This window comes from Mustela putorius, unplaced genomic scaffold (assembly GCF_011764305.1).
Source record: "Mustela putorius furo isolate JIRA1106 unplaced genomic scaffold, ASM1176430v1.1 tig00000281_pilon_pilon_pilon, whole genome shotgun sequence".
NCBI classification, from domain to species: Eukaryota; Metazoa; Chordata; class Mammalia; order Carnivora; family Mustelidae; genus Mustela; species Mustela putorius.
In genome coordinates, this window is record NW_025421343.1 from 28,416,349 (window position 1) to 28,436,243 (window position 19,895).

Genomic DNA, 19,895 nt, shown 5'->3' on the forward strand with positions numbered 1-19,895 from the left:
CAGCAGAAATGAAACTGAGTGGCGCCGCTACCACTAAGAGTGCAAATGAACCAGATGTTCCTCTCCGAAACAGACCGCTTTAATCTTCAGTGTTCAGCTCTTAATGGTTCACCGGGGGACATCACCAAATGAGGAAAATTCCTAACAAAGCCAGCCTTTTGGAGTTTCTTCATTGGTCTCCCCTGTGCTGGATAAGCAGCTGGCCTTCTAGCTTCAGGTCTGAGCCTTGATAAAGGCAAGTCTCTGACAGGTGGGCTCAGAGTAAAGCTGGGTGGATGTGATCTCTCATCTGTTGGAGAGTGACGGGAAGCCATCCACATGGCCTTTTCCACAGCTGGATATCCCAGATGCTGGGCCACTGCATCCAGCGGAGGACGCACTTTCTCAGTAGAGTTGGAGACAGAGACAGAGATGTCAGTGGAGACCAAGCAAAGATGTTTTTGTGGTCATTAATGAGCTCAGTACGCTGCAGCTGGTTCTGGCACAGCTGTGATTTGGGTCCCTAATGCAGTCAATTGTGTAGAAAGGTGAGGTTAAGAGCCAACAGGGGTGTTATCAGGAGGGAGAACAGGAAACATCTTTGAGATACCAAGGAAAACTAGAAGTGGGGAAAAGTACTGGAAAAGTACTGGAAAAACAGTGTGATCTGGATAGCAAATTGTAGCAGACAGTGGCCAATCACCGGAACTGTGCTTGAGTCCTGGTTTTCCCTTTAGTTATCTGAACAACTGGATATTGCATAAGATACTTAATTCTCTGAGTCTCAGTTTCTCTGTGTTCTCAGTTTCTCATCTGTCAAATGGTGATAAAGAACATCCTCCTAGGGCCATGATTGGGGTCAGATGAGATGGTGAACGTGAGATCCAGCTTTGAACGGAGAAACTATTTTTCCTTAGCTTCTTTGTTCAGCACCTAGGATAGTGGCTGGTGCAGCACAGACAATCAGGAATGAGTGAGTTCTGATTTGAATGAGCTCCTCTGGTTGGTTTTCACTGAGAAGTCCCCTCCACCCCGGTATTCCCACATGAGTAATGCTGACCAAATTTGCTATCCTTATACAAAGGGAGCACCAGATAAGATCTTGTTCCCAGAACGGGTCGAGAATGAGGCCACCGATGTGCATTTCCTGGTTCACCCCGTTAGGTGAGGAGGGCTGGCATATGAATAATGTCTGGACTCTCAAAGAGGCATGCTGGTGCCATTTTGTCAGCACCCACGCATCTGAGGGATGCCAGAAGTGTTTTGGGCAAAGCAGCCATGCTGCCTGGGCATTGGATTTTTTTTTTAATTTAATTTTAATTTTTATTTTTATTATTTTGGGGGGCATTGGATTCTTTCCAGAGTGTAGCACCCAAGCTCAGAGTGATGAGAACAGATGTATAGAAGTCAACACCTCAGCTTTTTCTGGAGAACTGTGGAAATTTCTCACCATTCAGAAGGGCAGAGAGAGTTCCGTCTGGGCCTCAGTTTCTCCTAACCATGTGTTACTACCAATACTTGCAGGCTGAAGTGAGCTCCAACAGTAAACCTTGTATCTTTTAGCTTACTCCTTGTTTAGTTTCTTGGACCACCAGGATCAGCATCCCCCGGGAACCTGTTAGAAGCTCTAGTATGCAAATAGTTGAACTTCAGGAAGAGAGATCAAAATAATGGAGGACACCCAGAGATAATGAAGGGATGTTTAGTTGAGCAGGAAAAGGAGGTAGGTCTTCAGAATGAGAGGGCTCACTGAATTCCAGACAAGATTAATTTCAAAAAGGCACACATTGGGACACATTCCAGAGAAATTTCTGAACACCAAGGAGAGAGAGTACCTCTCCTAAGCTCACAGTTTGAAAAAGCATGTTGCAAACAAAGCCAAGAGCGTAGATTAGCATTGGATTTTTCTTTTGCAACATTGGAACTAGGAGACAAAGGAAGAGTTTACAGATATTTGAGGAAAGGGAATGGGATCCAAGAATCCCAAACCCAACTGGCATATTATTCATAAGTAAGAGCAAACAAAAAACACCCATGTGACTGGAAGAAATCATTCAAGGAACTACTTACTTAACGAGGATGAAATTAGAACAAAAATCTTAAAAGGGAATGAAGGGTGAAAGCAGTGATGGCGGCTGGTGAGGTTTAAATATGCTTTGTATAAGAAACATGTGGTGGCAGAGAAATTGAGGATGAACAAAGAGGTAACAGGAAAACATAAGTGACAGGAAGCTGAAGTAGCAATGCGGATATCAGATAAAAAGGAATTCAAAGCCCAATACCTTAAATACAAAAAAGAGGGATAGTGTGTGGACTTTACTCCAACCACAGGATAGCAAGAACATAAACCTTTAGGCATCACAGAATAGAACAGGAAAAGTTTAAAGCCTAAACATCTGAAAACATAAGAGGAACCCTCCAAGGTATAGCTTTGGGGAAGAACTTCAATTCACCTCTTTTAGGACTTGATTAAATCAAGCAGACAAAAAAAAATAAGCCAAGATAAAAAAAAAAAAGTTAATTGCAGAAACAACAATCTGCAAATTGGAAAGCTTGAGTCCACATGTAAAACTTTTGCCCACCGGATATTCTCATATGTCCATGAAGCATTTGCAAAAACTGTTGTAGAATTGACATCAATAAAACCTTAATAAGTCCCCCAAATGTAGAGATTTTATGAATATATTCTCTGATCATAATTTAAATAATCTAAAACTCTACTACCAAAACTTAACAAATACCAAAAGTATATTATCTTACAATTAATACAAGTAGTTCCAGATGATTTAACTATTGTCTGTTTTACTTTGAAAGAACAGATAAGCAATGATTAACAACCAATTGTTCAAATTATCTCAGATCGAGGTATGTAAAAGTCAATGGACACAGTGGAAAAAGCCAGCCTAACTCCAACATAGTCAAAATAACTAGAAAACAATTCTATATAAGATATTGATGTGAAAATTCTAATAAAAATTTTATCAAATTGAATCCCACAGTGCATCAAAAAAAATAGCACAGCAGAAGAGAACATCACTAAAATCAGGAGAACATAGGACTTTGCTCTTGTCATTCTTATTTAAGATTGTGACCCTCTAACTAATACAACAGAGCAAAGAGAGTTCTAGAAATATTAAAAATAGAGACAAAATTATCTTTATTTGCAGAGAATATCAGTTAATTAAAAAAACACATACAAAAAATGAAACTAATCAAGGAACTTGGTAAGGTGGTTAGATATCATTTAATATATAATAAGGAGTAGCTTTCCTCTTGTCAGCAACATCTAGTTAGAAATGAAGGGGGAAAATCTCATTCATACTAGCTACAAAATTGTAAAATATTTGGGTATATATTTAATGAGAAGGCTGTCACACCAATATGGAAACATAACTATAACATTTTATTGAAGGGCTTAAAAACATTTTATTGAGGTTCTAAATAGATAGAAAGACCACGTTTCTGGGAAGGAATAATTAAAATAATAAAAATGTGATGTTTCCAAATTAGTACATAAATTTAGTGCTGCTCCACTCTGCATCACAGTGGCGTCTCTTTTTAATTAGACACAACAATTTTAATATTCTCATGGAAAAATAAATGTGCAAGAATTACCAAGATATTTTTGAGGAAAGAATAATGAAGGAAAACTTATTCTACCAGATGTTGCATCTGATTCTAAAGCTCCTGTAATCCAAATAGCAAAATATGTATGGCACAGGGATCAACAGAGACAAAGGCTCAATGATGTACAGGGTTCTTGATTAATGACTTTTTTTTTTTTTGCTAATTGTTTCTGCCATTTCTATTTATTTACATGAAAACATTTATTTTTTACTCTCATGCTTCCTCTCTGCTGCCAGATGTTGAGCTCAAGTCCTTTAATAGAGAGAGACAAAGTAATTAACACATAGGTGACTCTTCCATCTTAAGCTAGCAGACCACAAGGGTGTTCAAGATGCTCGCCTCCCTGTGCTTTCAGAGAACCCATCCACCTAAGGAGCATCCCAGCAGTGCACATACCCAGAAACGGAAGATCCCTGCGTACTGGTGTGAAAAGCTTTGGTCCATCAGGATCTTCTGCAGATGCTGCTGGTTCAGAGTCAAGGAGCCCAGTGCTGCCAGGAACCAGCAATCTCCTGCAAGGGAATGTAAGCCATGAGAGTTCTACCGAAGCCCCACCCCACACATTCCACAGGTCTCCATATGCCTCCTTCTGAATAATGCTTTTTTTTTTTTTTTCCCTATCTGAGTGGTGAGAACTGGGGAAGGTCTCACTAGGGCCAGATCCAAACAAGATAGAGAAGGAGCTGGTGGTGATGGGGTTTAGTGGTGTGGGGATGATGGAGGTGGGCATGGCTGGAACGAAGGTAAAGGGGACTCGAGGGATGGAAATGTCAATGATGAGGAAAGTGAGGAGAGACCCAGCCAGGCTTCCGCAGGGCGGGTGGGCCAACCTGCCTCTGATTCTCATTCTGCCAGAGATGCCCAGAGCTGAAGTTTTAGGATATGTTGTTGCCAGAGTGAACAGTCCATCCACACCAGCACCAAGGATGATGCTCTTGCCTCCTCAGAAGCTGGGGTAGAACTCTGAGGTCTGGGTAGGCACCACCCTTTGTCTCTCCCTACTTGGAGGCTGACTTCAGGCAGCCTGCTTATTCCAGGGCCCGGAGCAAAGCTGTTGAGTCCTTACCAGCTTCTCCTTGTTGGATGTCAAATCTGCTTGCACCTTCCAAGATGAAGTGAGGCTCTGATTTCCCGTTTAATATATCCTTAGGCAAGAGGGAGAAAAGCCATGATCATCTTTCATTCCTCGGTGTCTCCAGGTGGTACCTAAGACATCACTCACTTTGTCTTTGAGGGGTAGAGGTTAATTCTTAAATAGGTGCCTAAAATCTGAGTTAGGAACGTTTCCCTCATTCTTCTGGTTTGATGGCTTTCAGCAAGGCAGGTGTCAAAGGGGTGGCGCATGTAACTGACTAGACAGGCAAGACATGCAATAAGCAAAATGCATGAGGAGAGGAACATAAATAAGGACTCGGGATCCTTACATCAAAGAGCCCTCCCAGTTCCAACAAGCAGTGTTTTAGTAACAGGTTATAAAGAACCCGCCCAAAAGAGATATATTTATTACAGGACACTTTTATAAGCATAATAAAACTTTCCTAGTGGAATGCCCCCTCTCAGAAGTCAGTATAGGCTTTCTGGGATCCAGGTTCAAGTCTAGCCACGTGCTCTACAGGATAGATATAAGACGTGTTACTCAGACCCTCGCCTACTCCCTGGCTAACTCAGAGACTGATTCTGGAAGACCCCCAATCCCTGGTCTTGGATGCTGTTACACCGTGCCCAGTCGTGTCCTGAATTCTGGCACTCAGAGACCCTGGCAGCCTTAGAAAGGGGTTTGCCAGAGGGACCTGCAGGGCTACCATGTCTGGGGAGAATCTGCAGGAACTCTCAGGAGACACAAGGATTGTGAGAGCTCCTGAAGGGACTTGCTTGGGCCCAGGGTCCCCAGGCACTCCCCAGCTTTCCCCTACTGGAAGTCTGCAGGATTACCTTCAGCGCCCTCTCTGTGCCTGGGGCTCTTCTTGCATTTCCACTGCATAATTTTGCATTTGCATACTCTGGTAATTGTTCCTGTATCATTTTTTCTCACATTGACAAATAAGTCCCCAGAGAACAGGGCCACAAAGTGGAAATGGATTTATTTCCTCAACAGCCGTGAATGTGCAGAGCCCTGTGCCTTGAGACACCTGCCAGCCCTTTATAAACTGCCAGTTTCCTGGTGGGGATGCCAAAAGGCAAACAAAGGTGTGCATGTCTGCAAACACCTCAGCCCAGCTTGCCCCACCCTGAACATGCTCCCACTGTCTTCTGTACAAAAAACTGGCCTCTTGGGAGAGCCCAGGGGAAATGCACTCATGCCCAGACCCTCCCCAGGTGGAGATGCATAGGTGCCCACCATCTACTTACATCTGGGCTCCAAGCCCTCCCCGGGAGAATACCCATGCCTGGGCAGACGCGGGGACTCCCCCAACACAAATGAGCAGGGCAGACTACTGCAGGGCCAGAGAGGGAGCAACTTGCCCAGTTCTAAACAATTCGGGGCACTTCTACTAGCTGCCCCCCCCCTTTTCTCCTGCAAAATGGAAGTGAAAGTCTCTCTGGGGTTTGCTGTCAGGGAGCAGATGCTCAAGATTCTCCACTGGTGGGAATTAGAGAGAGCAGAGGCCACTGGGCCTGGGACTGGGAGCAAATACAGCTTTGCTCAGCTTCCCTGACCTGCCAATAGTCCCATCTCTCCTCTGCTGTTTGTTACTGGTTTCCAGTCAGGGACTGCAGAGGGGGAATGGGTGTGCTGAGAGGCATTCACACAGACCTGGTGTGGCATCCTGCCGCTCATTCTTTCTGAGTAACCTTGAACAACTCCCTTGACTTTGCTGAGACTCAGTTTCCTCATGTGCAAAATGGAGACGCGATCGAGGCACTGGTTGCCTTGCTGGGGTCCGGGGGCTTTATACACCCACCGTCTCCCATTAGCCTTGCAAAGCAGGAGTCTTTCCATTTTACAAATGAGGAAGGATGTGAATACTTAGCAGAACATCAGACAAGGTACATGGTCAATAAATATTGATTCCCTTCTTCTGTAATATTTGCAAAATTAAAAAGGCCATACTCCGAGGCAAACCCAGAGCCGCAAATGCATTCATTATTAAACATGATAGAATAAAAACCTGAATTAAACAGTCAATTCATAGATGCTAGAAGGATGAAAAGGGACTCAAATATAGGCAGAAAAAAATGATAAAAGAGACAGTTAGCAAATTCTAATATAGAAAAACAGCAAGATTAAGAAAGCAAATAACTCATTCCATTTGGGGGAGAAGGTTTACATAGACCCCACCTTTGGCAAAGATGGTAAAGAAACCCAACTAAAATTAGAAATACAAATGAGGTTTTAGCAGTATAAAAACATGATGTAAAATTCTATATGAATGAATTTAAAAAGAGCGATGATTTTCTGACTAAAAGGAACACGATCAAAAATGAGTCCAGTTTGTAAATAAACTGAAAAAATAATCAATAACCTTATGATAGTATTTTCAGATGATAAAGAATATACCCCTAACAGCTCTGTAAAGGCTTCTAAAGGCGTATGATTTCCTACAGAATTCTCTCAAACTTTCAGGGAATAGACAATTCCTATGTCACTTAAATTTTCAATATAAGAAAGAAGGCAAAAAGAAAGTCATGGCCACCATTTATTTTAAGAAGCCAGTATAGCCTGAGACAGCGAAAGCACAACACACCTACACACACACACTACTGATTTAGGATACCAGGATGGTTTCATATCAGGATATTTATTAATATAAAGTAGCATTTACACGGGCTAAAGGAGAAATAATTTATATCCTTCTAAGAAATGCACCACAACTTTCTCTGACTCACTAAAATGATAAAAATTTAAATTAAAAAAGTGTAACTAATCAGGGGCAAAAGGACATCCTAATGCTGTGAAAATGAAGTGGCAATTACTGCAAATCAATATTCAGTAGCAAGTCTGGGGGCAAACCCTGGAATCGTCTGCATCAAAGTTGGGCACAAGATCTTCGTTTGTGTCTCCTGTCCTCTGAGGGGACTGTTTCTTTCCCAGCCTGGGCTTTAGAGTGGTGTTGGGTGATCTAACAAGAGCTCAGTGTGCAAAATGGAGACTCGAGGTGGCTCAGTGGGTTGAGCATCTGACTTCGGTTCAGGTCGTGATCTCGGGATCTTGTATGGAGCCCCTCATCAGGCTCCCCGCTCAGCAAGGGGTCTATTTGTCTCTCTCCCTCTGCCCCTTCCTCTGCTCATGCTCTCTCTTTCTCTCTCAAATGAATACAACCATTTTTTTTTTTTTTTAAAGAGAAGTAAGGGGGCACCTGGGTGGCTCAGTCAGTTAAGTGTCTGCCTTTGGCTCAGGTTATGATCTCAGGATCCTGCAATTGAGCTCCACATCAGGCTCCCTGCTCGGTGGGAAGCCTCCCTCCCCCTCTCCCCCTGCTTATATTCCCTCTCCTGCTCACTCTCTCTCTCTGTCAAATAAATAACTAAAATCCTAAAAAAAAAAAAGAAAAGAAAAGTAGGGGGCGCCTTGGTGGCTCAGTGGGTTAAGCCTCTGCCTTTGGCTCAGGTCATGATCTCAGGGTCCTGGGATAGAGTCCCGCATCTGGCTGTCTGCTCCACAGGGAGCCTGTTTCCTCCTCTCTCTCTCTGCCTGCCTCTCTGCTTACTTGTGATCTCTCGTTCTCGGTCAAATAAATAAATAAAATCTTAAAAAAAGGAGAAGTAGAAAGAGATGGAAATTATACCCAGAAGCATTTTCATCTCTGGGCTGACTTGCTGAGAGAATAGGTAAAGATGAACGGATAGAGATGTGAGAGAGATGTATATACCTCACAATATTACTCAGCCTTCAAAAAGAATGAAATCCTGCCATCTGCAGAAACATGGATGGAGCTGGAGAATATTATGCTAAGCAAAATGAGTCAGAGGGAAAAAAGGGGAGAAAAAAAGAGAGAGAGAGAGAGAAAGGCGAACCAAGAAACAGACTCTTCACTATCGAGAACAAACTGATAGTCACTGGGATAGGGGATGGAGCGATGGGTGCAGCAGGTGATGGTGATGAAGGAGGACACCTGCTGTGAGGACCGCCACAGGATGTGGTCTGGAAGTGTTGAGTCATTAAATCGTACACCCAAAACTAATATCACACCAGGTTAACTAGCTGGAATTTAAATTCAAACTTAAAAAAATAGAGAGAGAAATGGCCGTGCTCTGTGGGTGTCACCAGGGGGGACGAGCACACCAGGGCAGTGAAGTGTGACAAGAATGGCAAGAAGCAGTGTCCTCCCTGAGCGTGACTCAGTCTCCTGGGACCTTCACAGACAGGCAGACTGCTGGGTGCTGCCTCCCACAGCCAGGATTCAGTGGGTCGGCAGGGGTTGGGTTCAGGTCGTACACAGCAACACCAAGGATTCAGAGGCCCCACCAAGGGCCAGGGACAGGTTCAGGGAAGCTGAGCACTTTGTTCCAGAAGCCACAGGAACGGGCTGTGAAGCAGGCAATGGGGCTCCACAGCGCCTAGCTCTTCCCCACTGACCTCACCAGCAGACAGGGGCTTCTCCCTGTTAGGGTTTTCTGATTCTGTGAGATGGGCTCTTCAGGGGCTCTGAGACATCACTTGTATGGAAAGCAGTCGCAATGGTTACTTTTATGACCTGACTGGATCATGGGGTCCCCAGATACTCAGCTAAACATTGTTTCTAAGTGTGTCTGTGTTTCCAGATGAGATTAGCATTTATTTGAATCAGAATTAAGGAAAGCAGGTTGTGATCCCCAGTGCCCAGGAGCACCACCCAATTCACTGAGGACCACAATAAAACAAAAGGGAGAGGAAGGGAGCATTTGTCCCTTCTCTGCCTGACTGTAAGATGGGACATTAGTCTTTTCCTGGTCTTGGACAGGGAATGACACCATCAGCCCCCAGTCAGACTAAACTACACCACTGTCTTGATTGGGTCTCCAGGTTGCACAAGGCAGACGTGTGGAACTTCTCAGCCCCCATAACCACGTGGGTCAGTTCTTCACAGTAAAAACATCAATGGGCTGGGGTGCCTGGGTGGCTCAGGGGGTTGAGCCGCTGCCTTCGGCTCGGGTCATGATCTCAGAGTCCTGGGATCGAGTCCCGCATCTGCTGAGCAGAGAGCCTGCTTCCCCCTCTCTCTCTCTCTGCCTCTCCATCTACTTGTGATTTCTCTCTGTCAAATAAATAAATAAAATCTTAAAAAAAAAAACATCAATGGGCTAAGTCTAGGTATTTTTTATATAATAGATGGATGCACACACACATACACGCACAAATCTTATTATTACTGTTCCTTTGGAGAACCTTGATTATTACAGAAGCCATCAGAAACAGTCATACAAGTAATCTTAGAAACTTCCACATTGAGAAGTCCTTTCTCAAGGCAAAATTTTTGGGGCAATCTGTGTTATATCAGGTATATCAGAAGCACATGTAAGGCAAGAACGCCTAGAATCTTAGAAAATACTCTCTTAGGTGGTACCAGACCAGGCATTCTCCTGTGATCGCTTCTGGACATGTCTTTTCCTACAACCTCCCTTGGTATACTTTGGAGCAATTCTTGCATTCATCGGAGGCTGCTAATGCACAGTCCCAGAGGGTATGCTGCCTCCTGGATGAGGGAACACCAGGTTTATCATCTTGGCATTCAGAAACAGGCTAAATGTATCTTTCAGAGGGTGGCCATAGTTCAACCTGGGCCAGATGGCAGTGTTACTCCTTTTCTACTTTTGCTAGAGAGCTTTGTTTTATTGGTGTCAAAGTTCTTTGGCTCAACGACATTTGGTTCGGGCATGATCACTTTATCACTTTCAGTTACCTGCTGCCTTTGTAACCTACACTTATATGCCTATTTTGTTAATCTCTTCCTTTTCTGAAGAACTCATTTTGGTCCCAAGGTGAATCATTTCTAGTGAATGATCCTTTTAGAAACTCCACTCTGGCTACTTAAAAGTTGAAAAGTTGTTACCTGGGTAGGCGATACTTCATTCTGGGGTGGCCACGAGCCAGAAACCATAATGGGGTTGGGTTTGGAGCTCTAAGCACCCATCAGAGAACGTGTTTTGGGCCCACAGATCCTTCTTCAGTTGAGAAGTGAAATGTTTGTCATGAAAGAATGGGGGCAAAAATGAAACTGCAGCCTCTCAGTCTGATATGTGTTGGTGACTCTGCTGTGAAGATCTATACCCATAATTCTGTGCTGTCCAATATGCTAGCCACAAGTCATATGTGACTACTTTACATTCAATTTAATCTGCAATCCCTCAGTTGCACTAGCCACATTCTAAGTAGCCAATAGCTACATACAACTAGTGGTTACTGTATTGAATGGCACCAAAAGACTCCGCCATCATGGAAGTTCTACTGGACAGTGATCATCTATTGAATAAGGATAATAATATTAGCTACCTTACAGTACTATGATGGTAATTAAATGAAATGTCATATGTAAAGTGCTTAGATTAATACTTAATGTATGTATATACTTGATAAATGGGATTTGTTATTATTTATGAAATTAAAATTCTAAAAGGAAGTCACTCTAATGTCAACTTTCATTCAGGGAAATTAACAAATAGATACCCCATGTACAAGTCTAATTCTCAGCATTGTCTCTTGCTGTCATGGGGGGTTACAGGCAGTGCTGAGGCTGATGAGGAGTTGAGTCTCATCAGTGCCATTGGCTCAGCACAGGGTCCCAGGCTGTTCTAGAACCTGATCACCTGCCAGTGGAGACAGTGTGAGGGGTGGGTTGGAAATTTCTTAAACAAAGAGAAGTTGAATGAAGCAGGATATGAAGGAACTTCTATTTCAAAATTCCAGCAGCAAAGTGGATTAGGTTGACTCTTGGAGGGAGGGAAGGATGGAAGGAAAGACAGAGATAGAGAGAAAAAAAGAGGGAGAGGACATTATTGGACATTAAACAACTTTTTTTGTATAAGGCATAAAAAACTGAGTCTAGTTTTATGCCCCTGACTGTTGGGCTACTAGTGAATCTACCAAGCCCAAGTGAGTACTCAATTTCAATGATATCCATGATGGCTTAACAATTGCCTAGAGGATGGAAGGTCCCCATTTTCTGGAAAAGCCGAGGATGTGAAGATGGCCTCAGGAGCCTTGGTACCATCTCAGTCATTACATTTGTTGAACTTGAAGGAGTGCCAGGCAGACCTCTGGACAGTGACTGGACAAACTCTAGATTGGGAGGCAACCTCTGAAAGTAGCAAGAGTTAGCAGAACACGAGAAGAAAGTCATTCTCCACACTCCCTGCCAGGCTCCCCTAGGTTCTCAAATGGTTTCATCTGACCTACATTTCTCCCCTTAAAGTGTTTGTTGAAACTATTTGAGGGAAGAAGCTGACTGTAGTGTGAAAACCCAAGGGATCCAAAAGGACAGCCCCTGAGGTTGCTTCCCTATGACATCCTTCCCAAATTATTTGTAGTAACAATAGCTAGTGTTTGGTAAGTGTTTACAATGTGCTAGACACTCTTCTGAGTATTGTCTTCATTCCTTAAAATAACCATATGAGGAACGCATACAACATTTCATTTTTACCCCCATTCTTTCTCACCTAAAAAATGGAAAGTAGGACATGACACAGACATTGATTCTTGGTTACCAGACAAGCAAGGAATCTACTGATGCACAAAATATTTGTGGCCAACAGGAGCCCAGAACACAACATGAGCTTATGATGAGGCCTAATGGAAAACAGGATAGTGTGGTGATAGAAGGACAGGTCTTGGAGACAGAGCCCAGGGTTCAAATCCCAGCTATACCACTTTGGGCATGTCACTTAAGTCTGTTTCTATTTCACATCCATAAAATGGGGTTAATAATTATACCTCCTTATAACATCACTGTGAGGATTCAATGAGTCAAATCCTCTAAAGCCAGGCCTGCCATATAGTCAGCAGTGTGTAAGTACTGGCTTTTACAACTAGAATTGAGCCACACTGACCATGGCTCCTCTTCCAAGGCTCCTTCCAGGAACAACTATAAGTTTTGGCAGTTGGGGTGTCACCATCTTGAAAGGGTGAGTTCATTGGCCTTCTCATCTACCATACTACTTGTTAAACAAGTCAACCTACGGATTCTCAATTGCACATATGGAGCTTGAAACCCACATCAAGGACCTGTAGATAGAGTCATTCCTTCATTCACTCACACACTTATTCATTCATGCAAATCCTAACAGAGCCCTATTGGGTACACAATCCCCTGTGAAGAAAAGTGCACCGTGTGGAATGAAGAATCTTAATTTAAATCCCAGGTCCTTCCCTCACTAACTGCCATCTTATGCAAGTTGCATCACCTGTCTAAATCTGTGTTCTTCTTAATGTAACAGAGAAAGAACAAAAGAGACAAAGCAAGAGAAGACACATGAAAAACTCAGGGAAATAGAAATGTAAATGTTGTGATGAGGGACAGGAAGGCATTTGTCTCAGCTTTCTGCTGAGAAGAAGAATGGAAGTAAGACATAGCTGCCTCTGTATGCCCCTATTTCAGGTCCCTGGCAGGATTCTCAGGAAGTCAACTCACTTCCGTTTGCCTCAATTTCTCCTTGCCCCCAAAATACAAAATTTGAGATGCTGCTAGAATCATATAATAAGAAACTCCCAACTCTTCCTCTGAAACCCTTCCATTTCAACATAGAAATGTTATAAATTCTTTAACACTATAAATATGATCTCACATCTATTACTCAGCACCTTGGGGGAAAAAAAACATTCTAAAAGAATCTCAGTTCCTAAAAATAACAAAGGGAAAAAATATAACCCTTCCAAACTTTAAATAGAGTTCTCTGTTCAGCTCTCTGTAGGAGGGGAAGGCCAGAAGAAGAGAATCGTTGCTGGGAACTTCATGCCTCTCCTGGTGAGATAGATCCTGGAAGCCTGATGTACCACCATTTAATGCTGAGTGCTACCTGATCCCCACACACCCTCCCCTCCCCGGAACTCAAATCTGTCTCAGGTTAGGGCAAGACTTGACAACTCCAGAGTTCAATGTCTTATTGTATGTCATCAGAAAATGCCCTTTCTGTATAACCTAACCTGGGTTTACTGAAAGTAGAGTGCTTGGAATTTAATCAGTGCTTGGTAGCACTTGCTGATATTGTAATTATTAGCTTACTAGACATTATATTATTTTCTCTTGTTCTACATCCTGCTGGCTGCTTTTGGAAGCAAGAACAGCAGAGTTGGGCTTTAAGGCCCCCAGAGTGGTCCTCACCTGGGTCCTTTGCATCAACTTAGCCGCTAATGAGATTATAAGAATGTTAAGTGGGCTGAGAAATTTTTCCTGGGGATTCATGACCTGAATATTGTTTAGAAAAACCCAGAGGGCTCATTTCACTACAGAGCTGAGTTAGCAGCCGTCTGCTATACTAGGGGAAGAGGGGGTTTTGAATGTTGCCCTGAAATATCTCCCTAATTGTATAGCTGATATCTGAATTCTTTTATAAGTGATCAAGCCTTTGCAAGATTGAAAATACAAATTTAAATGAGAGAGGTGAGGCAATTATTTAAATTAATCCTATTGTACAAGTGATGGATGTGATATCTTGCCTTTAAGTTCCAACAGGGAAAAAGAAAAAAATAAGGACATTGATAAGGAAGAGAATAAGGAGTGATGGAGACAAACGGGCTCAATTATGGAGATTAGACCAACTATTACAATCTTCCTACCCATGGTTTCCCATTTTACAGATGAGAATATGAGGCATGCAATACAGTGATGTGCTCAGTGATAGAAATGGGTTAGAATGCAAGGGTCTTGGTTCCTGGTACAGGGTCCTTCCGTCCCCCTGAAGATACAATACTGTAGCTGAGGGACCTGATAAATCTCATTCTCCTTCCCATTTGGTTTGGGCCATCCTTCTTTCAGTGAGAGGTACCATGGGACGCAGCTCAGTGGTGCTGAATGTGTTCTGGAGAGGCTCACTCACCTTTGGCCGCACCCACCTCAGGCTGGAGAGGTCTTTTCCCTGGAGAAGCTGCAGACCTATGGAAGAAGGCTCTGCAGGGAATGTCTCATCCTCAAATGGTAGGCCTCTGCTTAGGCAACGATCCCTCAGGGAGGTGAAGTCCTGGCCGTTGAATTTGATGACAGGGGTCTTGGCTAGAGGCTCTTGGTTGTATGCCATGACTCTCCTTAGAAGATAGGTAAGGCCTTTTCCTTCTGGCAAGAGAGAGAGAGAGAGATTTTTTAGGAATAAATTGTCAAGTCCTTTGCATCATGAGATGTGAGCCTTGGAAGGGCACTCATATGTCCCCCGCCCCTTTTTACAAGTGACAGTACTGAGACCCAAAACACTTCTGTCCCCAGTGACAGAGCCAATTGGTGGGTGAGCCCAGACTAGAATTCAAGCATTCTTTCTCCCAGTTCAAGTCTCAATCTGCTGTACCAGAGAGCTGCTCAGTATGCTGTTATGTGCATGAGAGACTATGGGGGGTATTTGTACATTAATGAACATTTATTGAGTGCTGACCTTGTGACAGGCACTTTTCTGAACGCTGGCAATCCATAGATAAATACGACATGAACCTTATCCCTAAGGGGTTCATTATCAAGTGGGAAAGATAGTGAAGACATTTTGACAATTTGCTATCATTCAGCAGAAACTGTCTAATTAAAAATGTGTACAAAGTCTTGTGGCTATAAAGGGGAGGAGTTATGAACTTCCAGGGAAAGTCTGGGATGACTCTCCCACAGGCAGTGACATTTGAAGGGGGTCTTGAAGGAAGAAGACTATGCCAGGTGGAGAAGTGGTGGGTGTATATGTATAAATTATTATAAATCTGTCCAGGTTCCCTTAGTAGCAACAGCATGGAGGCCCAGGAATTGGATTGGAAAGATCATGGGTGTTAGAGAGAATGAGGGGGCCAATCTGGAGGGGTCAGTGAGGTAGAAGCTGGGGATAAGCAATGTTGGCAGAAATGGCCAGGAAAGTAGGTTGGAAAGCTGGACTGTGACACGTTTTATGCCCTGCAAGCACTACAGGGACGTTGAAGAGGTCAGTCATGATCAGATCTGTGTAAAAGATTGTGGAGCAAGTCAGAGGCCACATGAAGGGAATAGGTAGGGACTGAGACAAGAAGATTAGGATGCTGCTACATGTGTTTATGGTAGAGATAGTGTTAGACCATTAGTAGTGAAAATGTCGGAAAACAGATCCTAGTGTCATTTTACAGGTAGAACTAATAGGGTTCCATGATGAATCAAATATGGGGGCTGTGGAAGGAAATGTGGGATGGGAAAAAAAAAGGCAGTATGGTGAACAAATGAGTTTTAAAGTTTGCCTTTGGCTCTCACCACCTACCTACTACCTACTCCCTAATACAGAGTAGTATTCAAGCCTGTGAACCTACTTCTCCATCTGTACAGATTAATGGTACCAACCTCACAGGGTCTGTTGTGGTATTAAATGAGAAGAATGGCTGGCATACAATGGGCACTCAATAAAAGTCAGCATCCTAATTTCCCTAAAGAGATGTCAGGGAAGTCTGAGATTTCTTGTTCAGGAAGCCATAAGTGTGTAACTGATGCCATTCACAAAAATGTATATCACATCCTCCATCTGTGAGGGAAGCTGACTTGCATCTGAATTCTTATTGACTGTTGGACTGAAAAAGCTTCTTTAGCCCTTAAAGTGTACATGTCAAGCTTCTCAGACTATTGCACAGAAGACCCTGAAGTCTATAGGTCCTATCCATTCCCACTGCACCGGGAAAAAGGAATCAGGTGATGACAAAGAACTAAAGAGGGACATAAATGAACAACTCATGAAGAAAGAAATTGAACTTCCAATCAAGATCTTGGATCATTAAAAAAACATGCAAACTTAAAATGACTTAGCAATGTTCTTACAGTTAAGAACTAAGACTTAGCAATGTTCTTACAGTATGTTGTGAATTATTTAGATAATACAGATTCATAGAATATCATCTATAAAGTGTCACTGTACACACATATTTGGAGGGAATAACACACACAAATGTCTAATGAATGAGGTAAAAATAATTTATATTTGAATTTGAATAACTTGAAATTCGAATAATTCATATTAGGTTGGACCATATGAGACTGTCATCTTTTAGGTCAAAAATTTATTGAATATAGTCCATTTCATATGGCTTTGTCTAAAGTAAAAATGTTTGAATGTAGGCCATTTCATTTGGTTTAGCCCAATTTGTATGCATTTCTTTAATCTAGCTCTTGGAAAATAACAGTGAAAATATGTCAATGTACCTTACCACTCACTATAGGGTTAAGACGAGAGCCCACAACAAATTATATAGAAAACCAAAATAACAGTAAGGTATCATTCAAGAGCAAAAAACAGTAATAGACATTGATTGCCAATTCAAGAAAAAGGCAATGGAGAGTTGTGAAAATTATGGGTCTCCCAACTCCACACATGCTCAAGGACAGTGGAACCAATATAGCATTGCCGAGCCACCTACCTTTCAGTAAAATATTGAATTAGAGTGTATGATAAATTCCAGCAATGAGATAATTTTAGTTTAGGGAAACCAAATAGTAGTTACTCTTAATAACACAATTGTGGGATGTAAGAGGGAGTCTGCATATACAAGTGAGTGTGAAGAATTTGGCTTGACGTTTTCTTCAGAATCTTGCAAAGGCTTAACTTACCTTCGGGAGTCAGTTCCCAGGCCATCTGTAGGGCCCTCACTGCTCATCATTGGGTAGTGGACAGTTAGGAGTCTGCATATAATATCTGCTTTCCTCATTTGTGAAATGATGACAATAATGTGTATGTTGTAGAACTCTTTTAAGACTCAGATGAAACCATGCTTGTCAAGTACTTAGCACAGTGACTAGTACACAGAGTGTCACTAAGTAATGATTATTAGCAATATTATCATTTTGATTATGAAAGGACTGTGTAGAACGCCCTACACCTTCTAAGATGAGGGCTGTTCTTAGGAATGACAGCTAGTCTCAGATGGACCTGCAGGGGTGAGGGCCAGGGATGAGACATCACACCCATGTCCTCAGCTCTACTACTGCTCTGTACTTGCTAACTGACAGCCTGGGAAGGAAAGTAAAGACTCTGGTGACAGGTGGCAGGTCTGGGTGTCTGTTGGTGGAGGAGGTGGTCCACTGCTCTGAGAGAGAAGAGAATCTTGATGAGGAAAAGAGAAGGTAGACAGGAAGGGGAGGGAGCCTCCCCACTCCACACACTGACCTCACACCTACCATGTTCACCCTGTTGCCCCTTGAATTGCTTATGGCTTTGCCAGGAAGCAGCCTGTAGACTCACTTTCTCAGGCAGGAAGTTTCTACAGAACTTGACATTTCACTTTTGTGTGCAGCAGAAAAGGCCAACCAACTCTCCTGTCTGTCATTTTAGGGAGGGCTTTTTGGCTTATTTCTTTTTCTGTCTTGCTTCACTGTGAAAGGTAAATAAAGGCAAGAGAAGACTCAACTGCTTAGGTTAAAAAAAGAGAGAGAGGAAGAGAGATTAGACCTTCCTGATACTTAGGATAAAAAGCTGTTTCACTACTGGGGTATGTCTTGAATCTGGCAAGAAAAATGGCAAAAGAGGAGCTAAAAAATGGCAAAAGGGTTTGTGTAAACTTTTTGTGAAGTTTTTTTTGTAAAGTTTTTATGTAACTTTTGTAAAGTTTTGTAAAAGGGACTTATGTAAAGTCCCTAATGGTGTGAGCTGATGCATCAAGTCTCAGAACTAGGATGAGAAGGAGACAAGAGATGCACTTGGTTGTGAAACCTGTCCTGCTTTCCACAATGTCTATAAAGTGAGTTTGATTCAGTCCTCTGCTGAGCTGAGTGACTGTCTTAGACTGTTCAGCCCACAACAAAATACCACAGAGTGAGGGCTTAGGCAACACACATGTATCTCCTCACCGTTTTGGGGGCTGAAAGTCCAAGATCAGGAGACCAGCATGGCCAGGTTCTGGGGAGGACTCTCTGCCTTACAGTTTTGATGTGTCCTCCCATGGAAGAGAGAGAGAGAAAGAAAGAGAGAGAGGGAAGGAGGAAGAGGGAGAGAGATATCTTTCTCTCCTTATAAGACCACAGTCTTGTTGCTGGATTTGAACTTTACCTTATGACCTTATTTAACCTTAATCACCTCCTTTCTGAAACTCTCTCCTGAAAGAGTCACAGTGGGGATTAGGGCTTCAAAATGTTAATTTGGTGGGGGGAACACAATTCAGTCCATAGTAGTGACTAACCCCCGGCTGTTCCAATAACTCCCCTAGCACTGGGTACATATTTTAGGCAGCGTGCAATCAAAAAGGAGTGGTTAACTAATGAATCATTGACTACTACAACAAAAACTTATGACATATACTATATGCTGGCTAACTGAATGTATTAAAAAAAATTTTTAAATGATGAAAATGTGGATAAAAACCTTAAAAAAAAAAAAAGGAACGGGGGCATATCAATAAGGACCTCAGGAAGAAGGCAAAGGATGTCAGTAAACACAAATGAAAATGACCCAACAGTGTTGAGTATGTAAACATTATTGAAATTCATGGAAAGATGATGAAGGCTTTCGAATGGCAGAAAGGTCTTGGATACTTAGACGATAATATCTTTGGTCTGGTAGCACCTAGTGTCAGGCCCAGGTATTCTATAAAATTCTTACAAGTGTTAGTGGGATGAATGCTGCAAATCAGCTATTTTCAAGTATGTTCTGTGGAGCAGAAGTCTCCATAAATAACAGATTATGAGGTCAAATGGTTTGGAAAATATTTCACATCAAATAGTCTTTATGGAGATTCACAAAAGCTTCCAAGAAGGCCTCAATTTAAAAAAAAAAAAAAAGTTTGCTTTCAGGGTTTCACACACATATATAACCAGCAAGTCCTTTAATGAAAAATTCTTATTAACATATGGGAAAGATGCACAGAAGTTAAATGACTCTAGGGAAAAGAAAGAAAGAAAGAAAGAAAGAAAAGCCCCAATGTTAAATGGCTTTAGAAGATCCCAACTCAAGTCTTCATTCTGCCTCTTAGACACATGATCCTGAGAAAATTTTTTAAGCACTTAGCACCTTACAGAAGGTGTACTTGAATGCATAGTCTGAACTTAATCATAATGATTTCTGCTTTTTTTTTTAAATCAATGTTCTCCAGAGGATATACTAGAACACAGATTCTATGTAACACTCACTTTGCCCAGGATAGAATCATAAACTACTCAAAATTAAAGAACTGTGACACAATGATCTATTCTCAGGAGAAAACACAATTGACAGGTGCCAGCTTTGCAATGATCTAGATGTAGAAATTA

At 42.4% G+C, this 19,895-nt stretch overlaps 1 protein-coding gene across 5 annotated transcripts in view; it reads right to left on the bottom strand.

Annotated features, from left to right (window-relative positions):
• Positions 1–19,895, bottom strand: part of CAPN13 (calpain 13) — an 83,263-nt gene that overhangs the window by 49,488 nt on the left and 13,880 nt on the right. For 3 of the 5 annotated variants that reach the window (XR_006606511.1, XM_004777895.3, XM_004777896.3), the window contains exons 2-4: positions 14,557–14,789; positions 4,673–4,751; positions 4,003–4,118 (exon numbers count right to left, since the gene is read on the bottom strand). Coding sequence is in view for 4 of the 5 variants with exons in the window: in XM_004777895.3 (XP_004777952.1) it covers positions 4,003–4,118; positions 4,673–4,751; positions 14,557–14,754 (393 nt within the window). In the remaining variant the exon portion in view is untranslated. Of the gene's footprint in view, positions 1–4,002; positions 4,119–4,672; positions 4,752–5,538; positions 5,691–14,556; positions 14,790–19,895 lie in introns of those variants that run through there. The other 2 variants (XM_045079271.1, XM_045079270.1) reach the window with 2 other exon arrangements.